General features: G+C 57.6%; 2 protein-coding genes across 9 annotated transcripts in view; both read right to left on the reverse strand.

Annotated features, from left to right (window-relative positions):
• The window catches only part of BCR (BCR activator of RhoGEF and GTPase), an 88,380-nt gene extending 82,891 nt beyond the window's left edge, over positions 1 to 5,489 (reverse strand). Inside the window, exon 1 of the mRNA XM_006213278.4 lies at positions 3,698 to 5,489. Coding sequence (XP_006213340.2) covers positions 3,698 to 5,003 — 1,306 coding nt within the window. The 5' untranslated portion in view covers positions 5,004 to 5,489. The remainder of the gene's footprint in view (positions 1 to 3,697) is intronic.
• Positions 5,490 to 11,938: 6,449 nt separating this feature from the next.
• Positions 11,939 to 24,013, reverse strand: RAB36 (RAB36, member RAS oncogene family). 8 transcript variants are annotated; one of them, XM_072953140.1, is made up of 11 exons: positions 23,820 to 24,013; positions 23,117 to 23,198; positions 20,432 to 20,523; positions 19,204 to 19,269; positions 18,720 to 18,821; positions 16,915 to 16,979; positions 15,475 to 15,530; positions 14,750 to 14,827; positions 14,390 to 14,480; positions 13,696 to 13,793; positions 11,939 to 13,207 (listed from the first exon to the last, which is right to left on the reverse strand). In XM_072953140.1, the coding sequence occupies exons 2-11, from the start codon at positions 23,183 to 23,185 to the stop codon at positions 13,112 to 13,114; spliced, it is 813 nt and encodes a 270-aa protein (XP_072809241.1). In that variant the 5' UTR covers positions 23,186 to 23,198; positions 23,820 to 24,013; the 3' UTR covers positions 11,939 to 13,111. The 8 variants fall into 8 exon arrangements, 6 of the variants coding, with proteins under 6 accessions (XP_072809241.1, XP_072809242.1, XP_072809238.1 ...); XM_072953141.1 differs by having other exon boundaries at positions 13,674 to 13,793; XM_072953137.1 differs by having other exon boundaries at positions 13,664 to 13,793.
• Between the last annotated feature and the right edge of the window lie 1,936 nt (positions 24,014 to 25,949).

The raw sequence follows: 25,949 nt of genomic DNA on the forward strand, positions 1-25,949 counted from the left end.
ATGGTTGCACAACAACATGACTGCACTGAATGCCACTGAGCTGGACGCTGAAAAATGGTAAAAATGCCGCCTTTGGTTACATGTATTTTACCACGATAAAGAAAATCCTACCATACATACATAAACAACACATTTTAATTAAATAAAATGACTACATTTCTTCAAGAGGAAGGAAAAAATTCAACAGAAGCCACTGGGGTTGTAATTCCAGTCGGGGTCAAGACCCCCCTGGGGTTCACAGTTAATTAAATCCTTCACCCGCCCACTCCCACCCCCGAGCCCTGATCTAAGAGGCCTCAGTCAAAACTCAGGCCTATTGTTGGCAACTCGAGACACTGGAAGACGTCTCTCCCTCCACCATGAACGTGAGCCCCCCAAAGACGCAGGGTGGGCTGCAGCCCAGGTTCACGCCCCGCAGCGTCCTCTCCCAGGTGGCCCGGGTGCCTGGTTCACCTGGATTCTGTCCTGCCAAGGGTGACTCTCTGGGCCCAGGACTCCCGGCCAGGGAGGGCAGGCGGCCACTGAAGCCAGAAGCATCAAATGAGGCAACAGGGAGGAATGGGGGGCCACGGTCCCTTGGACCCCACAAATCACCACTCCCAGCTCCTTCTTTCGGGATAGTTCCAAAATGCCTCCTTCTGTTCCCAAAACAAGAAAGTCATTCTTCCTGAGCTGGAGAACCCCTTTAAAATTTACTATAGGTTCTGCTTCCACTCCATTGGTGACTTAAGTGGTCTCAGACCCCACCCAGTTCTGTCCCCTCTGCCTCTGTCCACAGGGAGGAGCCTGCATTCAACTTGGAGGTGACCACAGGCGCTGGGCCAGAGACGCCGGTGGGGCCCACACCAGGCCTGGGTGACATCTGACTGCCCCGCAGTTACTCACTCACACTGGCTGCCCCAGGGAAGAACAAAGCCGTGGTCATTCTGACGCTAACACGTCACCAGGATCCAAAGGGCAAATGAAGCTGCTTAACAGAAATGTGGAAAAACAGGGCAGCAACTCACAGGAGCGCCCGAAAGAAACAAAAGGCCTGGGGTCCCAGCTCAAGAGGGACGCAGGGCGGGGGTGCCTGAGACCCAAAAGAGGAAAGACCCTTGGCTGTGTGGCCGTATTCAGGAAAGGGTCACCAAAGTCCTTGAAGGGAGTTTAAGGGACAGGGACGGGCGCAGCTAAGATGACAGTGTGAACATACTTGATGCCACTGACCTATACACTCAAAAATGTCTAAAGTGGGTTAATCCGGTAAATTTTGTCATACGTAATGCACCACGATAAAAAAAAAAAAAAGTACAGTCTAGAGTGACAAGCCTTTGCTCCCACTGCTCCTCCAAGCAGACGGCTCCCCTCACCAGAAGGTCCCTCTCCAGTGCAGCTGCTTCCAGAAGCTTCCCTGATCGCGCTCCCTCTGAACACATAAGTGACGTGTGCATTCCTGTCTCCCTGTAATTTGTAAGCTCCCAGATGACAGGGACCAGACTCTCTCCTCTGCAGCCCACGGGGCACAAGGGAAGAGCCTGCCCGCAGCAAGGTTCACAGCGTGGGGACCTGGGTGTGCGGAGCTGGAAGGCCCCCTGGACTGACCCGAGGGGCCCTGGCACACAGTGGCAGGTGGTCATTTCAGCTTCTTCTCTCAACTCAGAAACACCAGAGCCCGCTCATCCAAAGGGACCCTGAAGCTGTTAGGTCCAGGCCACGGACCAGCTGCTGCTGCTACAGAGTCTTAGAGTGACTTCCACTCCCTCCCACACTGTGATTTCCATCACTGGCCCTTTTCAGAGGTGCAGCCCTGCCGAGCAGTCCCCAGGCCCGAGAACGTGGGTAAACAGCCAGGACAGAGACAGATGGCCGGGCCAGAGCGGGATCCCCCTATCCTTTCCAGCACAACCCTCAGAGGAGGGTGCTGGCAACTGAGCTGAAAGGCTCCCAGTGCTAAACCCAGCAGGAGTTTTAAAACGTAACAGGAGAGACAACGTGGAACCTGGAAGGACAGTTCAGGGAAGGATCCAGAAAGTGCTGAGAGTGGGGTCCAAGTTGGAAAGTTAACTTCTCAGCCGAGAACCTGCTCTGTGTCACCCACAGAGCCGGGGTCTCCGGTCTGCAGGAGCTGTGAGCTCAGGGAAGGGCCTGCTGATACACACCCCAGCCGGCAGGGGCCCACCTTCTGAAAACTCAGAATCCTCCACCAGCTAGAGAACATCGTTTCAGAAGACAGGTCTCCATGAAAACCTCTTATTTTCTCCTTTATTAATTACATCCTCCTGCACCACAGCGCTGAGGGCCAGTTCAAGCTGGCTCGCTCAGCTGACAGCTGGCCAGCCGAGGCTGGTGCCAAGTGACCACAGGGCAATCCTCCAGACCCCGGAGGAGCTGATGGGCCTACAAAGCAGGCTTCTAAACATTACAGCCTTCCACCCGCTCCGAGAGACGGAGGGGATGAGGCTGCGCCAGGCCGCAGGTCCCAGCAACACCAACACAGCCACCCAGTTGCAGATGGAGGGCCGGCCACTGGATGGGCCTAAAACAAACAGGACAGAGCGCTGATTGCAAAGAGACCGCTGGACAGAGCCAAAAATAGCCTCACTTGCTTCAAGAGGATTCTTGATGGAGGAGGCACATACAAATCCATCAGCAGAAAAAGAAAAATCAATGGAGCAGAAAACCGGATCAGCCCAACAGGGACTAGGACGAGAGCCCCGACTGCCTCACATCCCACCCCCACCCAGGCCCCCCTCCCCACCCCCATCACAAACTGTGCCTGGATCGCAACACCCGGTCCCATCAGCCCAACATCTCAAGGCGTTTGTACACAGAAGTTATATACACAATAAAATTCCATAGGTTTAATCTGAGGGCCGGGAGTCAGACCACAGAGTAGGAGCCCCAAATAAGCACCAGTGGGCAGGCAACCTTGGGGAGACAGGAGGAAGAGTGTGCCGAAGGATCAGAAAATGGAGGTGGGGTAAGAGGCACAGAGGTGAGTAATGATGGGTGACGTCTCCCACCAGTGCCAGGCAGATCAGAACGGGTGTGGCTCCGCTCTGGCCCCAGATAAAATCTTCAACCCCGGCGATCTTTTGTGGCCCACTGAGTCAGACCTGCCTGTCACCTATCTTCCTTCTAATTCGCATTTTCACCTGCTCTGACTTGCACTGGGGCTGCTAGCTCACCAGTGAACCTGACACTCTTAAGGCCTGGGAGCAGCTGGCACATCTTGGATTCACCAAAAGTGTCACATAACTCTTCTAGGTCAAGTGATGGGGAATGCCCAAGACACAGATCAATCCCAGCTGAAAACATCCACCTAGGTGGCAGAGCTGACCCCTTCTTTATACCATCCCAACTGCCCGGGGTGGAAGTATCAGTGGGCAAGATGACGACTGCCCAGGGCATCCTGGTCCTGACCCACAGAGAGGACTCTCACAAGAAGCACATGGCTCTGGAACCAAAGAAATGAGCTGCTTACCATCCCCACACATCACCCCTCCCAACCCATCTCATTCCAAGCACTGGGAATTTGCATTCAGGAGGAAAGCAGGATGGAGTTTGTTCAGGCACAGGGGCAGCATGAATCAGTTCACAACAGTATCTGAAAATCACTCCCCAAAGTGTCCACTTATTCCTCCCTGTAGTCCCTCCTGCTCAGTGGTTTCCAGCCAGGGGCAGGTGTGCCTACCAAGGGGGTGGAGGTACCCACCTGCGTCTCCATGGAAGGTGCCATCCTGAGGCACCCTGCTCGACAAACTGTCCCCATCGTTGGGCCAGATCTGCCCAGTCTTGCGGACGCCCACGATGGTGGCCTCGGACACGACCACCTGGCCCTGCCGGTGCCGCTTCTGGCACTGCGGCGTCGGGGGGCTGCTGCTGTCAAAGGACTGCTGGGAGTTCTGCGAGGGCGAGCGGCTCTTGTCTCGGAATATGCGGTAGGTGGTGGGGCTCGGGGACACGCGGCTGGACTGGCCCGAGGAGAAGTCCTCCTCGCTGGAGGTGAGGTTCTCGTTGGAGCTGCAGTCTGGCGTGTAGCCGCCTCCGCTGTCCTCAAAGCTCCGAGGGGAGTAGGACCTGCGGGGCCAGGTAAGGCGCTTCTCCTGCTCCGAAGTGCTCTGGCTGCGCTGGAGTGGGCCCTTGCCCTCCCCTTCCACCATCATGCCCCCGACGTAGATGCTCTGGTAGGGCTGGTACTCCAGGGGCGGCCAGGGAGGCCTGCCGCCGCCGTCGGCGTTGATCAGGTTGTCCTTCAGGAAGCGCGGGTTCAGCTCGGCGTCCTCATAGTCGCCGTCGAGGCCGCAGCTGCTCTCGGAGGCGCGCCCGCGGTAGGGGGGCCTGGGCGCATCCCCCGGGCCGGGCCCGGCGCCCTGCTGGGACCTCTTGCGCTCCATCTGCATGGCCTGGGTTCCCAGGGAGCTGATGCGGTCCGAGACGTCTTTGTCGTTGACCTTCACCAGGCCGCGCTCGTGGTGGAACTCGACGTTCACATAGAAGGGCTTCTCGGCGTCCGCCGCCGCTGGCTGGCCCGGGCCCTTGCGGATCCTCTCGAAGTTGGAGCGCAGGGCCGCCACGCTGGTGGGGGGCCCCCGGTCGTCGCGGTCCGCGGGAGCAGCGGTCCCGGGCCTGCGAGCGGCCGCGGGCCTGGCTTTACCCGGGGAACCCTCTCCATCTGGCCGGGACTCGGACTCGTCGGTGGGCGGAGGGTCGGCACCGTCGGCGGGCGCGGGCTGGGGGCGCGGAGCGCGGGGCTCTGGGGCGCCGTCGGGGGGCTGAGCGGCGCGCCGGAAGCCCCAGCGCTGCCGGTCGTAGCTCTTCTTCTCCTTGGCCAGCAGCGTCTGCAGGTAGATCATGCGGAAGCGCTCCTGGTTCACCTCCTGCTCCAGGCGCCGGATGGAGGCCTTGCAACGCTCTAGCTCCTGCTCGATGTCGCCCACCGAGCGCAGCTCCATGCGCGGCGGCTCCGAGTCCGGGAACTGCGCCTTCCACGCCTCGGCGAAGCCCACCGGGTCCACCATGGCGCGGCCGGCCTCACCTGCGCCGCCCGGCTGCGCGCGGGGCCCGGCTCAGCGGCGGCGCGACGGCCTCGCCAGGCCCGGCCCGGGGTGCCGGGCGGCCCCCATGTCCCCGGCGGGGCGGCGGCGGTGGCGGTGGCGGCGGCGGGCGAACAATGCCCGCCCCCTCCCGGGCGGCAGGTGAGGCTGCGGCCAGGCTCCCCGGGCGCGAGGCGGGGCGCGGGGCGGGCGCGCGCGAGGGCGGGGGAAGGGCGCGGGGCTGCGCGCGCCGCTATTGTGTGCGGGGCTCCCGGCGCGCGCGGGGCGAGCGCTGCCTCGGCTCTGCCGGGCCCACTAGCCCATGGCCGCTGCCCGCGCGCTGCTCTCCTCGGGCTCCCGCGCCCGCGCCCGCGCCCGCGCCCGGCCGCCGCCGCCTCCCAGCGCTGCGCTTGGCCCGCCCGCTCTCGCCGCACTCGCGCCCGGCCCGCACCCGGCGCCGCAGGAAGGGGAGGGCCGGGGGGCGGTGGCCGCGGCGCGGCGGACGAAGCGGGAGGGCCTCTTAAAGGAGCCGCTCCCCCGCCCAGCCGCGGCCCGGCCTGCGTCCCCGAGCTTGGGGAAACCGAGGCCGGGAGGGAGAGTTCTGTACTCCCGGGACAGGAACCCCTGCACCCTCATTGTCCCCAGCCCGGCGGCCCCTCCCGGGGGTGAGGGCTGAGTGCGCCCCCAGCGAGCAGGTCACCCAGCGGTGCCAACCGGTCTCCAGCCCTGAAGTCGCCGGGTGGGTGATGAAGCAACTTTTGCCACGCGGGATTGTCAGACATAATCAATGAGAATTTCTCCCCCGGTCACTCAATACCCACGCCTCCCTTGCTGCGGTCCTGAGCCCGTGTTCGTCCCGGGGTTGCCTGACTCGGAACTTCTCTGTGTAATCTGCCTCTAAGGGGGTCGCCAGCCTCCACTGGGACGCCCAGGGCTCGGCATAAGACGGGATAGCCCAGGCGGGCAGTGCAACAAAATCTTTTCTTGTCCTCCAGGGAAGCCCAGAGATCTTAGACACACAGCAGAGCGCACCCTGGAGGGAGTCTGAGGAGCGCAAAGTCACAATACCCCAACCAGCCTGCCAGGTGAGGGGAAAAGCAAACAGGATTTGTCAACCAGGAACCAGGGCTTGAGTCCTGGCAGCCTCTGACTCTCTGTGCCTCTGTTTCCTGGCCATTGAAATGGGAACAGGATACTACCCTCCCTGCCCCTCCCTCCTGCACACCCTCTGTTGTCCTTGCATGGATGTGAGGTGTTATCTTGCCCTCCCCTGGGTTCCAGTGCCACCAGAGCGGATGCCCTGACATCTAATCTAAAGGAACAGAAACCCAGGGCCAGTGGCCAGGCCGGCCTGGCTGGGATTCAGGTCTCTCTCACTCCAGGCTTTGTGTCCTTGGCAATTCCCTTTCCCCTCTGAGCTTAAGTTTTGTCTTCATATGTAAAATGTCATAAGTGCCCTGTGTAAGGCACCCAGATGGGGCAAACATGAGACACCACTGTGCCTTCCCATGACTGCTTTTAGTGTTGGAGCCCTGGGAGACTGGCAGGACAGCCCCTGGGGCGGGACTGGCAGATGCTTCCAGGCACAGCTCACCGCCACCCCCTGCAGGCTCTCCACCCTCCTGCTGTCCCCCTCTGGAGGCCCCATGTCCCTCCCACACCTTCATCAAGCAGACAGGGCCCTTGTAAAGCCTGTTTTGCAGGTGTGGAAACAGAAATTGATGCCTTCATTTCGGGGGGCGCAAAGCGAGGCCAGAATCCCAGCAATGCTCGCAGGCTGAGTGACCTCTTCTTTAGAATGGGTACCATAAACCCTGACCTCCCAGCAGCTCACCAACGCTATTAGTGCCTTCCTTGGATGACCTGCTCCCGTCACCCAGCGAGTGGACCCAGCGGGACTAGAACCCACGCCTCCAGAACCCTATTTCCTGGCAGTCATCAGGGAGAATCCGAAAAGCTTTTTTCAACCTGCGTTTTCCCCCTTGCTAACAGAGTCCCTCCGTTTCCAGGGGGAATTGTGGGCTCAGCAGGACACGATCATTAAGCACCTGGGAGAGACAAGGATACATTGTGGGGGGAGTTCCTCTATGAGAGAGGTGTCCCTTTCTCTGGTTTACAGGCCCCAACTCAGCCGCACCTTAAATACCGCATGCATAAGCAAGCTCCAATCAAACTCAGATGCCGTTTGGTTTCAGTTTGCAGGCTCTGTTCTCTTGGCAGAGCAAGTGGCTTGCTGGGCAGAAGGACACTCTGAGATAGTGGCTATCTTCCCATGGGACAGCTTTTTCTGGCCCCAAGGACACTCCTCCCATCCTCGGAGCCTTCCCTGACTCCCACCCTGGGTCTCTGGTCCTTTCCCGAAGAGCTTTCTTATCATCCATCCCTCTGAAGATGGGAGGAATGAAGAGGAAAGTGGGGTTCAGACACATAATGCTCTGTAACCCTCATCTGGTGTCTGTGCCCAGCTAGATCTAAACTTCCAAGGATGGACAGCTGTTTTGTTCCCCGGTGAACCCCCGGTGCTCAGGACACAGTAGGCATTCAACCACTGCTGGGCAAGGGAGCACACAGCCCGGGAAGAGAGACACGCATGTGTAGGAGGTAAGGGTGAGGCAGGCAGAACAGGCCACAGCAGAGGTGTGTGTGCCATGCAGGAGGGCATCCAGGAAGAGGCAGAGGTCTGGGGAAGGGCCAATGGAGGTGACGGCTGAGCAGGTTCTAAGGACAGGGAACAGAAAGGCAAAGATGGGGAGAGTTCAGTTCTATGTGTTTGGGGAGCAACTGGGTTAGGAGGCGAGGCTGGTGTGGGCTGCCAGGCTGCACAGGCTTGTAAGAAGTTTAGGTTTTATTCTAAATGGAAACAACAACAACAACAACAAAAAAACCCCAAAGCACCTGGAAGGTGCAAAGCCTGCACTAGCTAGTAGAACATTCCAGCACGGTGGGCATGCTGAACAACCTGGCAGCCACCGGCTTCCCCCTGCACCTCCTGAGCACCTAACATGCAGCTCCTTCCAACTAAAGAACTGAAAGTTTAATCTGATGTGCCTTTAGGGAATTCAAATTCAAAGAGCTGCACTGGCCGCTGTACTGGACGGCACAGTCCATAGCAGAGTGACGTGCTGGGACTGTCACATGGAGAGCTGGGGGCTGTGGGGAACAGGGCAAGTGGTCAAGGGCCATGGCACTGGTCCAGGTAGGGGACGTTGGTGACCCAGACAAGGGTGGAAGCAAGGTGATGGGGAGAAGGGGTCGGACAAGAGTCTGTCCTGGACTAGCACACAGATTGGATGTGGGGAGAGGAAGGACCAGCTATGGATGGACAGTGTGTCACCACTGTGATGCGGCAGCCAGGGGTGGCCTCGTGAGGCTCTGGGTGCCCAGAGTCCACCCACGGGGATATCCCATGGAGAGAGGGTGGGTCTGGGCTCAGAGGGAAGGTCAAGACCAGAGGCAGAAGTGGGAGTGGTGTTATTAAGTGAATAGCTGGTGTGTATGGCCACAGGGCTGGAGAACCAACCCCCCGTCCCCCAGGCCACTGGATCAGGAAAGGGTGGAGGCTGGACTGGGGAGGTGCGGTACGGAGAAGCAGAAAGCCCGAGAAGTTGCTGACCAAGGACATGACCGGGACCCAGGAGTCCAGAGCGAGGGGTGCAGACTCACCAGTGCGGACTCCCGGTGCAGGGTGCAGACTCATCTAGTGGGGCCAAGGTGGGTCCTGGACCCTGGCTGCACACACACTGGCCCCATGGCACCTTCCAAGGTGTTCAAACAGGCGGAGGGGACTTCACCAGAGCTTCCATGGCTGTCCCCGAATGGCCAGTGACATTTATTTTCTTCTTCATTATGCTTTTCTGAATTCTCCATAATGACTGTCTATCTTTTGTAATTTAAAAAAGTTATTAAACATATTTTTTACAGCTTTATTGGGGTAAAATTGACATGCAGTCAACTGGGTATATTCGATGCGTGTGATTTGATGAGTTCTGTCACCTGTAAACACCTGTGAGCTCACACTCACACACACACACAGACACCCTCATGTACCCTCAGCAGCAGCCCCAGTGGTCTTTGAACCCAGACCCAGTTTTCTGCAAACCCCTCCCCAAGGCAATCTCATCTCTTTGCTGGCAGGAGAGATGGGACCCAACAGCCCCCTCTGCTGGAAACAATGGAGAACTTTGGCTGCCTCAGAACCCCGGGGAGGCAAACAACCCAAATGTCCATCAACGGAATATTACAATGAATGTTATTCAGCCCTAAAAGGAAATGCAGTACCGATACATGTTACAACACTGATGAACCTTGAAAACACTACGCTACGTCAAAAAAGCCAGTCATAAAAGGCCACCGAGTTGTATGATTCCATTTACAGGAAATGTGCAGCATAGACAAATCTTAGAAACAGAAAGCAGGTTGGTGGTTGCCTGGGGACAGGGGATGGGAGGAATGGAGAGTGACAGCTAAAAGTCATTGAGTTTCTTTTTGAAAATACTTGAGAACTAGACAGTGGTGATGGCTGCACAGCCTTGCACATATACTAAAAACCACTCAGTTGTACACTTGAAATGGGTGAATTGTGTGGTATGTGAATCAAACCTCAATAAAGTTGTTGTATTAAAAAACAAAGTTAAGCCAGCCCTTGGGTCCTCAGCTCCAGGATGTGAGCAGCCCCTGGTCATGCTCACTGAGTGGTAAGGATGAGCATTTTTCTAGCATCTTCTTCAATCCTCCCACTAGCCAGATTCACCCTCACGTCAGACCTGCAGCTGTGGGCAGGCTGAGACCCAGTCCTCCAGCTCCAGAACCTTTTTTGGCCATTCCAAAGTCAGAAGGCCCCACTAGTATGTGGGGCTAACATCAGTCAAGTGTTCTCTGTAAAATGGACTGGCCAGCCCTGTCCTCCTCGGGGGTTTCCTGAGCAGGGCTGCCAGCTACAGTGGGGTGGGACGTGCACTGCACAAGGGCACACATCAAAGAGAGCCTCGTTCCCAGCTTCCACCTGGTGGTGACAGCAATTATCAAAAGGTGTCTTGTTGTTTCAAAGTCACTTTATAAGGGCAGTTTTCTAACAGATGGATATCAAATGTCCTGAGCAAGAAGTGCTTTTTTCAAAAATTGAGGTGAAATTCGTATAAGATAAAACTATTTTCAAGTGAACAGTTCAGAGGCATCTGGTACATCCACGTTAGTGTGACCCCAATTTGTATCTCGTTCAAAAATAGTTTCATCACCCCAAAAGGAAACCTATGAAGTAGTTGCTCCCCATTTCTCCCCTCCCCAGCCCCTGGCAACCACCAACCTCCTTTCTGTCTTTCTGATTTGCCTATTCTGGGTATTTCTTGTCAGTGGATTCACACAAGCCTTTGGGGTCTGGCTTCTTTCACTGAGCATCACGTTTTCAAGGCCCCCCACCCAGTGTAGCACATGTCAGCACCTCCTTCCTTTTTGAGGCTGAATGATATCCCACTGGATGGATGGACGGCATTCTGTTCATCCATCCACTGGGGGACATTTGGCTCGTGTCAGTAACGATGCCTGAACAAGTGTGTACGCACACTTTCCGTCGTTTTCAGTTCCTTTGGGATTATTCCTAGGAACAGGAATTCTGGGCCACGTGGCAATTCCACGTGTCACTGTTTGAGGAACCACCTGGTGCCTTTTCCTCATTCACGCTAAGGTGCCTGTGGCGGGGTGCAGTGGCCCTGCCACGGGAGTCCCACAGTCTTGGGGTTCTCACCAGCTGCCAGCCTGGGGCTCCAGAGATGTGATTTCCTTCAATCTCATGCAGCCATCATGTGGGCAGGAGGTGGGGAAAGGGGCCCAGAGAGAGGCAGCGATTCCCCCCACCTCCCGTCACACAGCAGTAAGTGGGGGCCCAGCCTGCCCAAGTCCCAGATCCAGGCTCCCGACATGGTGCCACCAGACAGCTGTCACGTGTGGTGTCAACAGCAGGGCTTTCTGCCTGAGGCCGACTTGAAAGCTTGGGCCACTTTTTGTCCTTCCTTACCCCGTCTATACCCTCATCCCCACCCACTTTGGGGGCCAGAAGCCGGAGGACAATTCTCTTCAAGTGGGATGTGGCCACGTGACCCCCCATCTGTCACCTGTCAGCCCCTGGGAGCTGCGGGCAAGGTCAGAACACGGGGTCGATCGATCCAGCTGTTTCCTCATCCTGCTGGTCGTGCTGTGCTGAATGGTGCCTGGTGGGGCACCTCCTCCAGGCCACCAGCCCTGGCCCGGAGTGGGGAGCAGGGGTCTCTGCAGGACTTCCTTGGCCAACGGCTCCAACAAGTGAGATGTGGGTCTTTCCTCCCAGGCCCCTCAGCTGTCACTCAACCACCACTGCTGCGATGAGTAGAGTGAGGGGTCCTGGCATAGCATCCTGCCTGCATTTCCAGCCTCGTAGAGAGCCAAGGCGCTGGGACGGCCAGTGAGATGGTCCAGGCTGTGGCTCCTTGTGGTCAGAGGCCCAGAGCACCCTCAGGCCAGGGGTGCCATCCACCTGTTGGGGATGAGGGAGCGGAGGGAAGGGCCTACAAGCAAGGAGGCACTGCCTGCTCCCTCCTGGGCCGCAGGCTCAGACAGGTGGCTGGTGGCCCTGAATATGCCAGAAGCATCTGGATGTGGGGGGAGGCTTGGAAGGAGGCCACGTGACAGCCACATTCTGCCTGCCTGACATATGGGAGGTGACATGGGAGGCCGCAGCAGATGGCAGAGCCTGGGGGCTGCTGGGAGAGTGTCTCATCTCGGGGCCTCCTTGGGTGACCTGTGCCAGGGCCCCACCCCCATCTCTGGGAGCCCCTTCTGCTTAGAAGATGGGGGGCATCAAGACAAGGCTGACACCTGGGCCATGGGGGACTGTCGCTCTGTACGCAAAGCTCTGTGCTGTCCTGTTTTACAATAAGCACGTACGTAAGTTCTTTAAGAGTGATTTATATAAAGAAGTACCTTATGTCTATAAAAAAGGAGAGCTCAAAATCTGGTGACGGGGGAATGGACAGAGAATGCTGTGTCTCCCTGGCCACTGTCTGGCGATCACTGTGAGCAGGTGGGCACCCACCGGGCACCTGTGGTGTGCCCAGCACTGTTGGGGGCACTGGGAGATGGTCCCGCCCACACAGTTGCCCCAGGAATGCTCACCATCTCCAAGAAGCAGGCAAAACGCCGGCTGTACCACCCACCTGTGGCTGAGGAGGGTGGGAAGGGGCACACACCCAGGGCTGGGGCGTGCGGGGTAGGTGGGGGGCAAGAGGCCCCCGTGGGGGAGCAGTGTGAGGACAGGAGAGGGCCGGGCACTCTGGTAGGAGCTGGGGAGGGGGCCTGGGCCGTGCTTGCCTGTTCTGGGTGTACAGGGAGGAGATGGAGACAGGGAACCCGCTTGACAGGTGCTGGAGGGCCTCCAGTGTCCCAAGACGCATGGACCCCATCACAAGGGTCCGGAGAGGGGTGGCCCCACAGAGTCCAGGTGACGGCTGCTGGGGGCAGAGCAGGCAGTGCCCCGCTCCAGGGTGTAGCAGCGAGCTACCCAGGCGCAGCTGGGCTGGGGAACCTTGTGTCTCAGGGCCAGACGGGCACGGGTGGCCTGTTCTGCCCCTCCTCGCCCATTAACCAGGAGGGCAGGATGCCATAGATTACGGAGGAGCCAGAGATGGCCCCTCGGCCGGAAAGGTCCAGAATGGCCAGTCCTGCTGCTGACAGAAAAGTCCAGACCGGGATGGCAGGTGGATTTACCCTCATGTGCTGACTTTGACAAGTCCTGCTTGTCTGGACCACTGAGAGGAAGAAGATTCCGAGGTCAACCAAGAAGGCTGGGGCAGAGGGCCCAAGAGGACCTTGGGCCCTGGGGGCCCGTGTCTGTGTCTGCGGCCGTGAGGCCCCTCTGGGCTGGGGGAACTGCCGGGTGGCTCCATACGTGTGACAAGACTTCCACATCATCACTGCAGTGCCCCCACCAGCTGGGCAGCGTGGGCCCTGGAGTGGCCAGTGGGGCCTCTTCTGGCTCTGGACCCGCTAGAGAGGAGAGGTGGAGCCCTGGGGCTCAGCACGGCCACGCCACCCTCCACGCCACAGGAGGCACTGCCCTCGCGGGATCAGGGACAGAGGCCTCTGATGCAGGCTCGGCTAACAGCAACCCAGGCTGGAGGGCCTCTCGCTGTCCTGGGTCTCGGGCGGATGTCCCTCCATTCCTGTAAGGAGGGAAGAAGTCACCTGGCGTCAAGGGCCCCCACCGGTACCCTCTGCTGATTCTCCTGGTTAGAGCCCTGAACTTTGACTCCTAGGCCTCTTGTTCAAGGCCTTGGTGACTGGGCACAGGCCAAGAGGCCCAGGATGAGTTCCAGGTGGCGCAACAGAGTGGAAAAAGCACAGACCAGGAGAAGCGAGGCCAGGACACGTCAGTAGGGCCTGGGATGCCTGGCCTGGCCCATGAGGAGGCTGCCGGAGGATGGGGAGATCCAGGGCAGATAGCTGAGCGGGCAGACAGGCAGGGAGGCTGCAGGCTATAGGTGAGAGGGACGGGGAAAGGGACAGCCCAGAGAGGATAGCAGAGGGTGGCCAGCTACGGGAATGGCTGGGTCTTGGAAGGGGAGGGAGGTGGACGTGGATTTCAGGCCGCAAGCCTGCTTCCCAGCCCAGCCTGTCACCTGCACGTACGGATGAGGTCCCCGTTGCCGACCTGCGGCCAGGCGCTGCTCCTCCGCTCCAGGTCCTGCAGCACCGAGCGCTCAAAGGCCAGGGCAGCCACGCGGCTGAAGAACGCCTTCACATTCTCCCCTGTGGACACGGGACAGCCGTGACCCCGGCCACCTCTGCTCTCACCCGCAGTTGCACTGGGAGGGAGACAGTGGTGCGGGAACCAGGGCGGCGCCTCTCTGGGGATGTCTGGGAAGGGCAGTGCAGGGGATTGGCTCCTCATTCCGGACACCTGTCCCGGCCACTCCCGCAAATCAATGAGCCTTGGTTTCCCAGCACCTACTCTTCCAATCAGTTGCTACTGAGCACTCCTGTGGGCCAGGCGCCGGGCTGTGCGGAGATCAGACATGAGCCTGCTTTCCTGTAACCTGTGAGCACCTGTCCAGTGGGCAGTGGTGAGGATTAGAACCACCAGCCCCCATGCGGACACTCTGTGCATCCTCCTCCAGGAGGACGAGGCCATGCCCAACTCACATATTGCCTTTGTACAGCTAACAACCTGTGCAACCACAGAGCAGTCCTGCTTGGCTTACAGGGAGCTCTCAGGGAACGTGCTGTTACTCCAGTAAGATGGCAGGTGCTCACAGGCTTGGGGACCTTTCTGTTCCTGTGGGGCTGGGGGTGGTGCTTCCACCCACGCTCCTGCCACAGCTTCCCCCAGGCCCAGACCCACTCACCGGTCTTGGCGGACACTGACCAATACTCAGCCTCCATCTCGTTGGCCAGGCGCACAGCCTCTACCTCCACCTGCTCACACGCCGCCCCTGACTGGGAGAAGCAGCCTTGCTGACCCAGCTACCCAGGTCTCCCTGGGGTGGGTGCCTGCCTGGAGGTGAGACCCAGCGGTCCCAGGAGAGTCTGGGTGCCAGCGGCCCTGACGGGACGAGCACAGGGAATGCGCGTGCCCCCACTTTCGGCCCCCGGGCCTGCAGTCTGCAAATTCCCACCTAGGCACATGGGCCTCACCCTCCGTCCCTCGACTAGGTGGGAAAGGACACATTTTCCAAGGCCGCCCCAGGCGTCTCCACTCCACTCACCAGAAGGTCCTTCTTGGTCCCCACAAGGAACAGGAAGCAGGTGCCCGGCTCATTCTCCTGCAATGCATCCTCCAGCCACTGCCTGGACCGCGGGGGATAGGCTGAGATGGCACCTCCCACCCCGAGGAGCCCAGGATGACCAGGTCGGGGTGCAGCCCAGTCCTCCGCAGGGCTGGGGGTGCGGCGTGGGGACGCAAGGAACCATCAGGGGAGCTGGAGCCCACCTCCTAGCTGCGGCTCCACCCTGGGTGAGTCCTGCCCTGCCACCAACTGGAGTGACCAGCCCGGCCTCCCTCACAGGGTTGGAGATGTGGGTGTGAATGCCCCAAACAGAAGTGGGGTGAAGGGGCTTTGGTCCTGGCAGAAGCAGGAGGGCCTCCAGAGGCAGTCACGTGGCCAGCACACCCGAGCAGATCCCCGTCCCAGGCAGCAAGTGCCCAGTCATATCCCTGCAGACAGGCCCATGGGGGGTGAAGATGCCAGGCCCCCCGCTCCAAATTAACGCTTTCAAGGTGGTGACAGCAGAGCCCCAAGGCAGTGTGAGCCACTCCACCTTCAGAGACAGCTGCAGAACTTGAGGGATAAAAAGGCAACGGGGCAGGAATCGGCCTGTGGATGGCTGGTTCTGATCAGTGAGCCTGGTCGCTCACACCCCCAGTCAAGGGCCAAGGTCACAGCCAAGGTTTGGGGAGCTCGGGGGACCCCAGGGGCCAAGAGTCCCAGACTTGCCTGGTATGATCCAGAGTCTGCAGGTCTGTGAGGTCAAAGGTCGTGATGATCACTGCACACAGGGGAAAGCCAAGGGCCGGTAAGTGACAGGTGAGGCAAACATGGTGGGACAAGGGGGCTCCCACAGAATAGCGGGGTGGACCCTTGGGCCCTCAGCTCTGGATCCCACAGCAGGGACTGGTTGCCCCTGAGGACCTCCCGAACATCCACACACCGCAGCCCAGCCACAGAGGGTCCAGGGAGGCACAGTGAGCTCCTGCGTTCAGGTCTCCCTGCCGCTCCCCACTGAGGGCGCACAGGTGAGGGCCTTAACCGCCGAGAGCCTCAGTCTCCCAGTCTGTGAAGGGGGAGGGCGGTAGCCACCTGCACGCAGGTGGTGGTGAGGACTAAGCCAGTGCAGCTTTTTTAAAGCTCTTGGTCCAGAGCCTGATACGGGGCCGCTCTCTGACCAGGGGCAGCTGTGGCTGTGGGAGTGATTCGCAACAACCCGCCCCAGGGAGACACTTTCTGAGGAGCAGGGTGGGGAGAAAAACTGGAGACGCGGCCCCCGCCCCAGACTCCTCCACCACTGTCCACCTGGTCCCGCGGTGTCCAGGGCGGCCCCCCGTGGTGATCATTCTAGAAGGGCATGCTCTCTACTGGCCCGAGGTTGGAGGAGGGTGTGAGCAGGGCCTGACACAGGCCACCTGTGCACAGCCCTGCCCCGGCAGGGGGATGGGAAGTGAGGGAGGAAACTGATGCCAGTGGTGACGGTGGCCTGGGCTGCCATCTGCAGGGCTGGGCCAGGCGCCTCATGCCTCTTATTCCCAGGGGTGTCATCCCCCCGAGAAGAGAGACCACAGCGGATGTTCCACTTCTGCTTTTTTTTCAAACCTTAATGAAAATGTGATTTTTTAACGCCAGTACTGAGTGGACGTAACCGTCTCATCACTGGAGTCCGGTTTTGGATGCCTCAGACGCCTCGCTCCATCTCCCACTGAAACCCCTTCCCTCTCATTCCTGGTCAGAGTAGGCGGCTAAGCTGACCAGGCCGCCCCTGGCGTGGTGGGTGGGTGGGGAGCCCTGATGGGCCCCCCCGGGGGCCCACCTCCACTCCTCCCCCCCAGCCTGGCCCTGCCCCCTGCTCCTGGGTCGACTCTGCTCTTCTTTCTGGGGTCTCTGCACAAGCACTCCCCTCTCTGAGCATCCTTCTGAACTGAAACAGGGCCTGAGACTTTCAGGGAACGCCCACCACCCCAGGTCCCTGAAGTGTGTGACTGCAGAGGCCAGCCCGGCTCGGCTGGAAGGCGTGGACCGGCCCCTATGTTTCCTCAGTGGTTCTCAGAGGGCAGACTTGGCGCCTGCGCACAAGACCTGGACTCCTTGCTGGGAGTCTGGTGGGGAGCCTCTGCTACACGTGGCTGAGGCCCCACTATCACTATCACCCGGCTGCTTACCCTGTGCACCCCGGTAGTAGGCAGATGCGATGCACTTGAACTTCTCCTGCCCTGCTGTGTCCCAGCTGTGTGATGGCAGAGAGAGGGAAATGGAGAGGTGGCAGATTAAGTGATGGATCATGATGTCCTGGATGGGAAACCCAAGGGCCCCCACCAGCCTCATGGGCTTTGGAAGTGCCTGCTGCCAGCCGGGTGTCTCCACACCCAACTCCTTATGTCCTCTTCCTAGGGTGCCCCGTGGGGGATCCCGCTCACTTGGATGCATTGTGCCTGGGTTGGGGAGAGGGGGGCATGGCCTTAGCAGTTCCACTGCCCTGATGAGTGGAGTTGTAGCTCAGTGCCTTCTGACCCTGCCATGAAAAAGATAACACGCTCCGATGTGGCTCACTCCCAAGATGTGGAAGCCCACCTGTAGAGGAAGCCCCATGAATGGGTCTGGGGCTACTGGCTGGGCCACCAGCTGTGTCTCTGCTGTTTGCTCAGATGTAACTGCGGTGTGGCTCCACCTCCCGCACAGCAGTGGGGGGTGGGCGAGGGGGATGTGAAAGTGAGGGATGCTCAGCTCCCCAGGTTGGGGTGGGGTGTCTAACAGGGACATGGTTTGCGTCTCTGATCAGTTAGCTCTGGCTCTCTGGAGGAGCTGAATCCTGGCTCTACGGTAAAGAACACAGCAATCGATTAATGATGTCTGCCATGAGCACAGTACAGGAGAGAGAGACACACCATGCTGAAATCTACTTGCCCTGGTTTAGAACCAGGCAGGTCAAAATGCAAGGCCGAGTCTGAAAATCCATCCATTTTAAAAATCAATACATCAAAATCTAACTTTTCTCAGTAAACTAACAAGCTGACAAACCACAAGACACCAATGGTCTGAAGTGTTTTCCAGTGATTGAGCACGCTGCAGAACTTCTGGATGCTTTCATTAATTCACTTCTGAAAATGACTCTGGGTGGGAACTGGGAGGGTGGCTGGCAATGGCCTCAGCACAGGACAATGAGAGGCCATCCCTGCTTTGTCCTGGGCCCTCAAATTAGACGTGGCCTGTGAGCATAATGGTGAGTGCAGCCCAGGCCTCTCTCTGCTTGGCTCCACTGAAGCTCCCCTGTCAGTCTCCCGGCTCCTCATCCCCTCGGTCCTGTAGCCCTGTGTCTATATAGCCTCCTCTGCTCGGGTCTGACCCTGGACTTCCCCTTGGGTGAGGTTCGGGGGTATCACCTGCTCCAGGACTGCACTGGGGCTGGTCCCAGAGGAGCGGGCACTGTCTCAACAGTTTAGGAGGGGGAGTGAGCCAGGAGGGGTGAGCTCCATCCTGATGACAGGAAGGGCAGGGAGGATTGAGGAGTGACTCTAGGGAGCAGGGGTGAACCCCAGGGAGACAGAAATGAGGAGGGGAGCAGACAGAGGCCTGGGGAATGCCAGCAGGGAAGCCATGCAGGAGAGGGCAGGGCCAAAGACCAGGCGCCAGAGGAGAGGGAGGGCAGGGTCCCAAAGGTTCTGATGGGAAAGTATGAGCCTTGAGGGAGACTCTGGGCTGTCCTGAGGGAAACTGGAGTGGAGGGATCGAGGCCAGGGGGCCACTGAGGGCAGGGGTGGCTGAGCATATCAGGCTGTGAGGTCTGAGGGAGCGCCCAGGGCCTCAGGGAGGCAGGAAGCCCAGTTTCATGCAACTGCCCAGGCCTCTTGTCCCGACGGGTCCTCCTGAGTGCACAGGGCACAGTCAAGAAGGCACTGTGGACTTCCCTAGGGGTCTCTGCGAAGCCCCGTGACTGCGCAGAAAACAGCACAATCTGACAGTGACTTACATCTGGAGGCTGTAGGGGATCCCAGCAACCTCAAAGCGCTCGATCTCAAAGTCCACCCCAATGGTGGCCTTGTAGTTACGGTCGAAGACGTTCCTGCAGAACCTGTGGGGGCCGAGGGAGTGGCCAGAGGTGTAAGCAGAGGCTTCACGCCTGACAGTAAAAGTCTGGAGGTGACAGAATGGCCACCCGTGGGGAGGATCAGGCAGTGATGGCCAGAGAGACAGACCATGGGCAGACGGAGCCAAGAGGAACTATGTGGGGAGAAGCTGCAGGTCAGACGCTGCATCCATGAGCAGGGAGGTGACCCCAGGGACAGTGTAACCATCGCCAGGCTCCTGGGATGCCCCACTCTCTGCCCGACCCACTATCTCCCCAGTTTCCTGCACCTCCTCCCAGTGGCCACACTGTCCCCACTACGACAGGCATCTGGGCCTCCAGGCAGGTGTGAGGAGCGGGTGCGGGGACGCGTGGCCGGTAGGCACACCTGCGGATGAGGCTGGTCTTGCCCACGTAGAGATCGCCGACCACAACCACCTTGGAGAGTCTGAGCCTGCGAGGAACATGAGTGTTGCTCTCAAGCACGGTCTTGGGACCATCGTCCTGCACGTGGGTCCTTCCTTCCCTGTGATGGGTCACCTGTGACGCTCTGGGACTTCTGCTCCCATCACTCGCCCTCAGGCCGAAAGGCAGAAGGGCCTGCATTTGTCCCAGGGACTCTGCTGTCCCTGGGGCTGTACTCCTGACCCCACTGGGCCCCCGTCCCTGTTGTGAAAATCAGAAATGGGCACCGCGAGAGGCGGAGTCTTGGGCTGTGGGAGCAGTGGGAAGAGCCCTGGGTGGCCTGCATCCAAGCTGGGGGCGCAGGCAGGGAGCTGGAGCGCAGGAGACGCAGGCCTGGGGGCAGGGCCTGGGGCCGTGTGCCTGCAGGGGCTCTCGCTGGACACCCTGACCAGGACACCACTGTCACCTGCTCTCTTAGAGGGTCTGCAAAGGCCCAGCAGGCCAGGGGCGCATTGTGGACAGGACCCAGCACTGCTTGCCTGGGTTGCAGCCCGAGGCAAAGCAACTCTGAGGCCTACAGTGGGGGACCCTCCCTCTACCCTCTGGGACCAGCTGCCCCCTCACTCCGTGTGTGTCCTGCACCCCCAGCAGCAACATTCCTGGGACTGTGGGTAACACTTAAAATGTTTCTGCAGCTGGTGCCAAAACCACTAACCTCTGCCTGTAGACAGCAAGAGGGCACCTCTGCGTCACCTGGAGACCTGGTGCAGTTCCCCGGCCACGTCTGCGAGGGCAGGGGCTGTGCCTACACTAGTGCCGGAGCAGGTGGCGCTGACTCCGGGTGAGGGGTGAGAGCTCGTGGGGAGCCCAGGTGTGCACACACAGCCTGGGGAGATCAGTGCATGGAACACAGGAGGCCCCAGGAGGCTGTGGGGACTCAGAGAAGATCTCAGGGACCTGACACTTGTGCTGAGCCCTGAAGGGGAGGAAAGGCGTTCCAGACAGAGGGAACAGCAGTGCGCTAAGACCCCAGGTGCACGTCTCACTGAGTAGGAGCGCCCCTCCCGACGGCAGAAGACTAGCGGGTAAAGCCAGATGAAGTCCAGATGGCCCGTCTGGGGTGTCTGTCTAGGGCGCACCCGTGTGGTCTGTGCACCGGTCTCATTCCCACGTGCTCTCACTCCTCCCCACCCTCTGACGGGGGCGCTCACCCGACGGTCCCTGTGCTCCTGCGCTGGCAGGCGATGCTGACCTGCCCGTGGAAGTGCTCCCTGAGCTGCAGGCAGGCGGCGGGCGTGTAGCACTGGAAAGAGAGAGAGAGACAGACAGACAGACGGGTGGGCACATGGCCCTGTGAAGCTGCGGCTCCCTCACTGAGCAGGGCAGCAGGTGGTGACTTACTTCCCAGCATTCCCTGGTCCCTCTGTCACATCCACCCTCCACCGTGTCAGGACCTCGTGAGACTCCAGAGTCTTGTGAGCCCTGAGCAGGAGGAGCAGGGCCAGGATGGACCAGGGAGCCCAGGCGGGAACCCAGTGGCCTGTGACTCCTGACTACCTATGGAAACAGGACTGATGCCCCAGGCTGCTTCCCAGGGTTGGGGAAAGTCGAGTTGCCCACAGTCAGGATAAGTCTGGGCTCCCCTGAGTCTAGCTGTGTGACTTTGGACAGCCGTCCTGACCTCTCTGAGCCTAGCTGTCCTGCTTTATAAATGAGGTCCTTCACCCCAAGAGGCCTGGGCTGTTTGGGGCTGATGACACGTTCCTTCCTTTGACTCTTTAACACCCATCTCTGTCATCCCCGGTCACCACTGTCAAGCTCTGTAGGGAAGCAGCTGCTGGGGCCTCTGATGAGATGGAAAATCCTGCAGGGAGCTGTCCATAAGTCTGGGGCACCGAGGTGTATGTGCAGAAAGAACTTGGCCAGAAGGCAGGAAAAGGGGAGGAGGAACCATTGCAGACCCTAGAAGAGACCCAGAACCTCCCTTCCTCACTCCCCCGCCACAGCCCTGGGCACAAGTTTTAAGACTCAAGAGAGGACTTCTTCCCCCTAAACATGGAGGCAACCACTTGTGACAGGTTGGGACCTGGGACCCTGGGACGCAGCGCCTGCACCTGGACAAACGTCTCCTCCAGCAACAGAACACAAAGAAACTATAAGGGACAAGAAATAACTACACACGTGCACAGTTGGGGCAAATTATGAACAATAACATACAAAAAGACCAAAAATCCAACTGCCACTTTTGAAATGTCAGGAGCAGAAGCAGGTCCTGCCCATGATCCCTGCACAAAGCCCACCAAGGGGGTGGACCGACCACCTAACGCTGCCACGTGGCTGGACCATTGATCCACCCCTACCCTCACCGCATTTAAGGGGCCAGTTCCACCCCCCAACCTCGGGGAGCGAGCAAGGGCACCTGTTACTTGTTTTCACTCCCTCGTGCTGCAGTCCCAGTAAAGCTTTGCCTGAATTTCTTGTCTGGTCTGTTATCAGCTTCTGTTGATTAAGGATTTCAAGAACCCTAGCCAGTAACATACTGAGAGCAGGCTCTCAAGTGCCCTTCCGAAGAGATTTTCTGCTCACTTAAGCAGACATACGCATTTCTTTTCTCCTGCTCCCTCTCTCACACATAGTGCTTGACAACTTACTTGGACTCTCATGGCACATCAGCCCCTGACAGGCGCTCATTCATCCCCAGGTTTGTGTCAGGAAGCAGCACTTGGCTAAGTGGCCTCCTCTCCGAGGACAGTATGTTGTGTCTGATCTCCTGCTTTACAAACTGCTGCAGTGCCAGGCCCTGAGTGGCTGGACAGGAGGGTAAGCAGGGGCATCAGCTCTGTTGAGAGACACTGTCCTACTGCCCCCTACCGAGGTTGTACTGATTTGCATTCCCTGCTGTGATTAATACTGGATTTGAATACAGATGGAAGAGAGCTGTGAGTTTCCAGCAGGTACAGAAGGCAGAATGGTGAGAGGGGAGAACCTTGGATTTGGTATCAGGAAACTGAGTGCTGTTTGATTATGTAACAATCATAATGAGAAAAACAGTGACCAAAACTTGGGCAAGAGAGCTCCCATTTACCATAAGCCAGGCAACCAACATGAGAGAAATGAGCCTTGGGTATCAGGGGCTCAGAGAGGTTGAGTAACTTGCCCACGGTCACACAGCTTAATGGAGTCAGAATTCACACCCAGGACTGTCTGACTGCAAAGTCTGTGCCCTTCACCTCCAAACATTACTGCCTCCTGGCATCACCCTCAACTTGCTGGCCCACCTCGGGAAGACCAATATCAAGTCTCCTGGCTTCTCAAGAAGTCTGTCAACAGATGACTGGATAAAGAAACTGTGATATATATACAATGGAATACTACTCAGCCACAAAAAATAATAAAAATAATGCCATTTGCAGCAAAATGGATGGACCTGGAGATCGTCATTCTAAGTGAAGTAAGCCAGAAAGAGAAAGAAAAATGCCATATGAATCACTTATATGTAGAATCTTAAAAAAAAGACTCAAGTGAACTACTTATTATTTATAACTTAGATGACTGATTTCTTGAATATGTTTAAGCACATTTGACTGTCCTTTATGATTGGATTATGGCATTCTGTTGATCCTTATTTTGTGGTTGGCTTTATTCCTTTGGTAACTATGTAAGCTTAAAAAGCTAAAGCTCTAAACTGTTCTTAGAAACAATGAACAGTACTTATATGTAAATTAAAAAAAAAAAAAGTCTGCTAAATTCCTGGAGTCTGGGGTCTGCCAGCCGGGACTGATGGCCCCGATTCACCTGCTTTGCTTCTGGTGGTGAATGCGGTGGGGAAAGCTGGATGCAGACATGGTGTCCCGAAAGCAGTGCACACAAAAAAGGCTGGCCTAGTGCCTCTGTACCTTAGGGAAGCTGGTAATGACGCGGTCCTGGCTCACAGGGGGCCCCAAAGGCACCAGTGAAGACCTCATCCTTCCAGAAGTCCTGTGGACCCAATTAAGGGAAAGAGAGTTAAGGAGCTGAGAAAAATCCTTGGGGCCTCACCCAAAGTCTATGCATAACATTGTAGTAGCTTTAAAAGCAGGTCGAAGCCTCCTCTAAAAGGAATATGGGCCAGGGGTCACATTTTCACTCTGCAGGAAGCGTGGTGGTGGGTGCGGGGACCAGGCCTGCCGCCCTGTCTGGGAGTGAAGACGGGGGTCTCCTGCCAGGTGTCCAGCCAGGATGGCCCCTCCCTGAGCTCAGCACTGGGCTGTGAGTGAGGAAGTAGGGGTCCCCTGCTCTTGGTCTATAAGAGGTGAAGCCTCTGCGCGGGTCTGGCCTTAGGGTTCAGCCCACAGGCCTTTCCCGGAACCATCCTACCCGTTGCCAAGCCCTCCCGCCTGTCCACAGCCCCGCGTCTCCTTCTCCCGCTGGGGCCTTGACCGAGGCCTGCTGACCTCCCCAACGGACGGGCGGCTCCCCCGACCAGTACTGAGGGCCTAGGGTGGGCGCTCAGGAAGTGAGGACGCCCAGGACCGGAGGCCGCATTCGGGTTGTGCGGTGGCAGGCGGGTGGGGAATCACGCGGGCGGACCAGGGTGGGACGAGAGGGCGGCGGACTCACCCGCAGCGGCTGCGGAGGCTCCAGGTACTGCGTCCTCCCGTGGCCCCGCGGCGCGATCACCATGGCAACGAGCACAACGCGGGACCGACGGGCACCTGACGTATCCGGGACGTCGGGGGCGGGGTTTGGAGGGGCTCACAGCCTAATTAGTCCCGGGCCCTGCGCCAGCGATCACCATAGCAACCAGAGCCTCGCGGGAGACTCCGAGATGGGGCCAGAGCGCCGGATATCGCCATGGCAACAAGGGCGGGGCCGGACAGGCGGGGCCATGGCGGCCGGGGGCGGGGCGGGCGGGGCGGCGGGGCGGGCGGGGCTGACCCTGGCGAGAGACTTGCGCACCTAACCTCCCCGACATCACCGTGGCTGGGGAGGGGTGATGGCTCAAACGGGAAGAGAATTACTTGAAGTGTTTAAGGATTTATTTCTACAATATATCATATATGATTTTTTCTGGTTATCTAAAATCTTCATGTTTTTCTTTATCTCTGACAATGGAGGGATCTCAAGATCCCTTGACCTCTTTCCGTCACATCCCATAGCTGATCTGTAGGTTCTACCCTGAAGATTTGTCCAGTATCTTCTCTCGCTCCCACTTCCACTGATCTCACCATGGTCCAAACCATCATCACCTTCTCTCCCCTTAACTGATTTCCCCTGCTTCCATCCTTGCTCCTATCCTATTCCCAGTTCAGCAGCCCCTAGGGATCCCAGATCAGATCACGTCAATCTTCGGCTCCAAAAATGCCTTCTCATCGCTCTCAGATTAATAGTCCTTACGATAGCCCAAGAGGTCCCATGTGATTTGCCCCATTTCTTCTCTTATCTTCTACCGTTTCTCCCCTCCCCCATCCCACACATGGGCCTCTGGTTTCCTTGTTCCTCCAACACTCCAGGCACTGGGTGCCTGCATCGGCTGTCTCCTAGGCCTGGAATGCTCTGTCCTCGGATATCCACATTGCTCAGATGCCACCTCTAGATGAGGCATCCTACTTACGATCGCCGCATCCTTCCAACTCCTTACTCTGCTCTATTTCTCCCAGGCACTTACTATTTTCTAACGTATTATGTAACTTGTTGTTCATGTGGATTGTCTATCTCCTTCCACCAAGCGCAGTGAGAGCAGGGGTTCTTGTGTTTACTCCATTATTTATTGCATCGGCCAAACAGTGCCTGCACATAGCGGAAATGTAGTGAATGTTAAATGAGTGAACGAATATTACATTTTAAAAAAAGAAGGTGGAGAACAGTGTTTGAAGTATGCTGCCGTTACACTAAAAAGTAAGTGCATTGTATTTACTTGTATAAATTTAGTTTATTGCTGGAAAGATTCCAGTGGTTGCCACAGATGAGAACAACTGTTGGCTGGGGACCAAGGAGGGAGGGTGACTTTATACTTTTATACTTTTTGGATTTTCCTCTATGTGCCTATAGTGCTTATTCATAAATAATTCAAATGAAAATAAACAATTTGGAACACAGGGACTACAATAATACCCCCATCTCGGTCCTTCCAGGTCAGCCCAGATGTACTTCGGCATGTTTCATGCCTTTGAGTCGTTGCCACAGACACCTCCTCCTCTCTGCAATCAGGGCACAAGAAAGCGCTCTGGCTGTAACATGGGCATTTGACTGCCCTGCAGTGAAGGGTAGGACATGCCTACCATTTCCTGACCTTAATGCGTAGTTCTAAACCTAATGATGCCTGAATATCATAAGCCTGGCTTCTAGAACTCATGCTACAAAATTAATTTCCATAATTAATGGCTGTTTAAAAGCTGACCTGAGTCACTGAGCTTCTGTGAGCTAGTTTCTGTTGGCAGGGAGAGACATGTGTGGCTAGATGGTGTCCAGCGGCATTTGTAAGACTATAATCACAAAAATGAGACTGCAGCTTTGGAGAGGAGACCCGGGTATGGAATAGGGGTAGGGGCTGCAGGCTCTGATAATGTTCTTGTGGTGAACTGGCAGGTGTTTATTATATTTCTGTGGTTCACAAATTAACATGTATATGCTACATAGAATGTTATGTGTATATTTTCAAAGGTAACAAAAGAGATTGAAAAATATAAAATGGAAGGACAATTTTTAAAAATTAAATTAAAGGCTTTGTGGAGGAAGAGTACACCACGT

The sequence above is a fragment of the Vicugna pacos genome, chromosome 32 (genome assembly GCF_048564905.1).
Source record: "Vicugna pacos chromosome 32, VicPac4, whole genome shotgun sequence".
In the NCBI taxonomy this organism is placed as follows: Eukaryota; Metazoa; Chordata; class Mammalia; order Artiodactyla; family Camelidae; genus Vicugna; species Vicugna pacos.

Bases quoted from the DNA above. Each gene is read 5' to 3' on its own strand.
- RAB36 (XM_072953137.1), bottom strand. From the start codon at position 23,185: ATGAGGTCTTCACTGGTGCCTTTGGGGCCCCCTGTGAGCCAGGACCGC. The intron at 18,822-19,203 runs GTGTGCCTACCG...CGGCCCCCACAG, and splicing joins AAGACCAGCCTCATCCGCAG to GTTCTGCAGGAACGTCTTCG. The intron at 13,794-14,389 runs GTGAGTGGGTCT...CCGTGTCCACAG, and splicing joins GTCAGTGTCCGCCAAGACCG to GGGAGAATGTGAAGGCGTTC.